A 5,512-nucleotide genomic window follows, 5' to 3' on the forward strand; every position below is an offset into this window, starting at 1 on the left:
ATCTCATTATCATTCTTTTCTATTCTTTTGATTCCCAGACTTGGGTTTGATTCCCAGACTCTGCGTCATCTGCGTCGGTTGAGTTTGTTGATTCTCTACTCTGCAGCAAGAGGTTTTTCTCTGGGTACTCCATTTTTCCCCTCTCCTCAAAAACCCAAATTGTGACCTCAATAATAATTATTGCTTCAGCACAAAGAAGATTAGACACTTAAATAAAATTCCTTTTCTTTTCCCACCTCTCTGAAGAGAACTTTAAGTGCAGTTTTGGGGAACAGCAGCCAACTCAAATCTTAAGAATATAATGCTACATTGGCTGTTGTACACATATTGTCAATTAGTGTCACTTAAATACATAACATTATTTTTTTCTTTTATGGTGAAATGCTTGTAACAAGTAATAACCTCAAAAAATAGTGTGAATAAAGTGTTTTGACTTGATTTGATTTGGGAATAAAATAAGGGAAGGCAAATGGTTATTGGATTCAATGAAGAAGAATGCATTCTAATTGGCAGAAATACATGTATCCTCGATCTCATGTGATAGTGTAACAGCTTGCCCAAGGGAAGTCAAGTCCTATTGGATGGGGTTGATATCTGGATGCCGTTGACCATGGTCATACTGTTTGGCTATTCAGCAATGAAAGGCTACTGATATCTCACAATATAATAAGTGTGATACCTTCATTACTGAACAAATACTAAGATGAGGGTATGAAATGATTCTCCCCAGAATATACAACTGCTTTCAAATTCCTCATCCATGACAAAACAGGAATTGAATGCACCTTGGTTACAGCTAGTTAGAATTTTATATGGTACTCTTAATTTGTCACTATGTTCCCCCTTAGTCTATTGCAAACTGGCAATCTAAATAAATACAATAGTGGTAAGCAATAGCTCTTGCTTTTAGTACGTTTTTGTAAAGGGGCATTCTAAGACACACAGGTCTCATTCTACAGGTCAAGACTAGGAGTCTCTGCTCTAGTGATGAACAACTAAGCCAAACGTTTCCCTTAGACCTGAAACAACATTTTTGTGGAGTGATTAGGGCAAGGAGACACTTTCGGTGTTGTTTATTTGTGTGTAGCACAGTGACATGTACCCTAACCTGTGGAATGTGACCTTTGTTTTAGACCCCCCACATTCGTTAGCTATTAGACCCTCCCTATGCTTGAATGCTTAATTCATAAATTAAAGCATCAGGCCTATCACATTCATTCTACAGTTTATTAACTGTGGTCAGTTGCAAGGGACATTAATTAACCAAAAGATATCCATGCCTGGCATTGTGGCCTGGCTTCTGTTGAGCTGTCTAGTCTTTGATTTATTGGACCCTCACTTTGGTGTGTACCACCAATGCTAACCCCATTTATAATGTAAAGCTTTTGTAAATAAGAAAAATATTCATTTATCATACAGTGTTCATTGCATGATAGGCTAGTAATATCTATTAGAGGTATGACCTCGCATCTTGCCTGCTGTCTATTATTTTCAGGGAAAAGGTCAATTTAAGCTGGTTGAAGAACGAGGATTTACAAAGGTTGTTATGTCCACTCCCCCAGACTTTTCAATGGCCCATTGTGTTAGTGCAGACTTACAGATGAGTGGAGCCATTACTCCAGCATTCAAAAAGCTGTGTCGTGGTTTTGAGGACTTAAAGAAACAAGGTGCACAAACATTAGTAGTGTTTCAATGCTATTTTATGGGCAACAGTTCTCAACAAAAATACAAGAGTTTGAAATTAAATACAGACAAAACAAAGTTGATTCAAGTGTCAGTTGCGAGATAGCATACTCAAGACACTTCACTCTTTTATTGATAGAGCTGAAGTACATTAATGGTTCAGCAATTTTTTCTGGAATGGAATGTAGCATAAACATGAACCATCCAGCCAAAGCAAAAACAGGATAAGGGTGAATGTGGAAACTGGACGCAAAATGATAAACCATCAAGTCAAAATTTAAAAAAAGTCTAGCTGTCCTTTGCAATTCAGCTTAGAAGGAAACTAAGTGATTCAGTCAAGGGGGAAATAGACTAGATCTTATTCTTCAAACAACACGATATATTGGTATTATAAAATAGTACAGCCTAACATCAAATAATTATTGTTAGCAATGTAAAATAGCTCAGCTTTGTTTCGAATTAAGTGAGACAGGATTGTGCAATGGGTCAGCCAAATGACAAATGGTGCAGCTTAACATAAACCATTCAGGATAATTATAATTGCATCAAGCAATTCAGGGAAAAACTAAACGGTTTGGCTTATGTAACATCAAATGGTCGAACCTGTGATGGATAGCTTAAGGGAGCTTGAAATGATTGAACTTGACGGGAAGTGGAGTAGCATGATATGTGTTGTCCAGATCTCAAGACAAGCACACTTACCACTTGGCCGCACTGCCTCCGTCCTTCTTCCTCCTTATACTGTAAATTGAAAATCAAAATTACGAAATCAATACAAAAAAGCCTAGGCTATAAGCTGTATGCAGTATTACACTTGAATAACATAGTTTGCCTAATAAGTAATGATCAGTTACAATGAAAGTTTTGTCCATTGTCAAGTTATTGCTGCCATTTATAAGGTATTCATTAACATTCCATTGAGAAACAAGAGGGATCTTTCATTGTCTTACTCGTTTTCTTCATCTGCATTCTCTTAACCTGCTTTCTACCTTTTTTACAGAGAGAAGAGTTGGTCATATCGTAGTGTCAGAAAGGAGTGAAGCAAGCTTCATTTATCATTTGGTATGATATTGGGTATCCTGTACCTTGCACTGCAACTAAAGAAACCTATGTTCATACAGATGTCCCAGCTACTTAGCACGTCTGCGTAGGGATGTGAAGTACCCTAGGTTTCGATATATAAGCGGTTGATATTTTTCGGCTCATATTGCTTATTGTTTACTAAGAATGCATCGACCTACAAATGTCATCTTTTGGAGAGGAAATAATGTCTTTAAACTCGTTTCTAAAACATACCAATGGAGCCCTTTTTTACAACTTTAAGTCTTTCATATTTCTCTCTCATTATTAGGTAACAAGACAAAATTGGTGGGACGCGGCCACGCCCTCGTCAATGCACTCGTGTTTGGAGCATTTAAAAGAGCACTGTCTGGAAAATGAAGTTGAGAAGCTGGTTGTTCCCCGCTTAGGAACAGGAGAGGATAGACTGGACTGGCCTTTTGTTAAACAAATTTTTGAAGATGTTTTCAAAGACACTGATATATCCGTAACTGCTTACACAACTCGTTAGTGCATGAACTAAAAATTGGGTTCAGTCTGCAGTATGCAGTTTTCTTTAAAGGCCCGGCATTTAGCTGGAAACTGGGACGAAACTTCGTCAGCCAAAAGTCACTATGCCACATCTTGAACTTGATCAGCCGGCTCATTGAGAAAGCAGAGTCTGCTGCGCAAGCGCGTATCACATTTACATGAACGCTTACACTGCCTATGAATAAAAAGTTCGAAGCCTGCCCTCTCATAGATTTAAGGTCCAAGAAGGTGTCACAAGTGAGAATTAACTGAGATCCATCTCGAGTCTTTTAGGATCGATATCACGAGGGCAAATATTCTTGTCCCGATAACCAGGGCCGTACCAAGAAAAAATGATGACTGAGGCAATGTCCATGGTTACGACGGCCCTGGTAACTATGCGAGGAGTGAAACTCAGAGAACCTTGTTGGTTACATATTTTAATATCAGGTGTGTTTGACCCCATAATCGACAATACCGAGTTATTGAGAGTTATTGTCATAAGCACGCCCTTCTCACAAAAAAAGTACTTTGCACCACTAATGTTCCCGAAGATGAGGTGCAAGAATGCGTATCTTAATTGTATGCCGAGTTAAAGTGAGTTTGGTATCAATAACTCCGCCAAGGTTCGAAACTGAGTTTATAAGACCCCCAAAACGTAAATCTTTGATTCCATAGTAGATGGCAGCTCCACTTGCAAAGTCGGTAAACGTCAACAAATGGCATGTGTCGAAAGGCAAGTTGTAAATCACTCTTGCCGCTCTTCGGTGAATAATTCCCAATGAATTTAGCTGCTCTGTGTTAGTGCAGCCTCCACTTACAACCAAGCCATATAAAACTGCAGGCAGGATACCTTCATGATACAAATCTAAAAGGGCATCTCTTCCTAAGAAAGAACTCCTGTTTAAAAAGTTCAGCTTGTTTACAAAACCTTTTTTTCTTGCGTCTTTAAGGTGCTATGTCCCGGAAAGTCGGTCATCAATAATGATCCACAGGAGACGAGTGACCCATTCGATCCGATCCCGCCCAATATTCACCGAATATAGATGCCCGATAAATGGTCTCTTCATCACTAACATTGCTTCGCACTTTGTCGAATGAGCAGTTCAGGAGTTTCCTTGGCAAATACAGATATAAAACTGTGTTTAAAGGCGTCACAGCGGTGTCTACAGTATCGCCAACCCAATATACTGACAATTGTGTCGTCTGCCGCGGCATAAAAACAAAGCCAGAGGGGACTGAATTTGGCAAGTCACTTCACGGTATAAGAAGAACAAAGTGGGGCCCGGCACTGACCATTGTGGAATACCACATCTAACGTTCACAACATTAGATTGCTGACCGTTTACTACATACAGAAAACTGAGTTCGGTCCAATAGATACTCTGTCATTCGTGAAAGCATATAACCTTGAATCCCAAACATATTTCAGGTTATTTGGTAATATCGCATAAGATACGCAATCGAAAGCCTTTCTGAAATCTATAAACGCTACTCAGTGCATGCCACCACTTTCTCCAGGTTTCAGATAGGTGTACAAGCAGTAATAGGCCTTTTGCAGGATAGTGATCACCTGCACATGATACAAAAACCGCCATATTGGAACGCAGATTGCCCACTGGGATATCTAAAACAAAGAAAATTTAGATTAACTTGCTTTATTGTAGACGCCCCACTGCGAAAATTGCGTTCTAGTATGGCGGTTTTTGTACCACGTGATCACAATCGTGCAAGGGGCCCATAACTGGGTTGCCACATGGTAATCCAGTCGAAAAATGAGTGGCATTTTTTCGTTTTTATTTTCCTCTGTGTGAAATCAGAAAAGTTGCGCAATAGGGTCTTTCCTGTCACTTCCCTGCTAAGTATTTTCTTTGTATCTGGAGTCTTCGGCGCGTATCTTCGGTGCGTTTCAGGGGTAGTAGAAGTCCGTAGACTTTATCCTGTGGACACAGTACAAGCAATGGCGGCGAAGCCGATGTAAACGCGAATGGTGTTTTATCGGATCTTTAAAAAAATATACCCTTAGGGAGCTCAAGAATGGAACGTTAACTCCATAAACAACACAATGGGTGAAAAATGAATGTTTGGAATCTTGCATGACGATTAATGGACTTCGAGAACAATTTCATCGTTCGCCGTCGGGTATCAAAGTGAGCTGTATTTCTAATATTTTACTAAATGTGATGTTATGTACAACCCTGAAACTACAAGGTGTTTCGAAAGTTCTTTCCGATTGAAAATTGCATTTTGTTTCAAGAAT

General features: G+C 39.3%; 1 protein-coding gene across 6 annotated transcripts in view; it reads left to right on the plus strand.

The window, feature by feature from the left end:
• The window catches only part of LOC138043188 (ADP-ribose glycohydrolase OARD1-like), a 21,353-nt gene extending 17,880 nt beyond the window's left edge, over positions 1-3,473 (plus strand). For all 6 annotated transcript variants that reach the window (XM_068889340.1, XM_068889339.1, XM_068889338.1 and 3 more), the window contains exons 3-5: positions 1,496-1,667; positions 2,684-2,745; positions 3,035-3,473. In XM_068889340.1, the coding sequence (XP_068745441.1) occupies positions 1,496-1,667; positions 2,684-2,745; positions 3,035-3,253 (453 nt within the window). In that variant the 3' untranslated portion in view covers positions 3,254-3,473. The remainder of the gene's footprint in view (positions 1-1,495; positions 1,668-2,683; positions 2,746-3,034) is intronic.
• Positions 3,474-5,512: the final 2,039 nt, after the last annotated feature.

The sequence above is a fragment of the Montipora capricornis genome, chromosome 3 (genome assembly GCF_036669925.1).
Source record: "Montipora capricornis isolate CH-2021 chromosome 3, ASM3666992v2, whole genome shotgun sequence".
Taxonomy (NCBI): Eukaryota; Metazoa; Cnidaria; class Anthozoa; order Scleractinia; family Acroporidae; genus Montipora; species Montipora capricornis.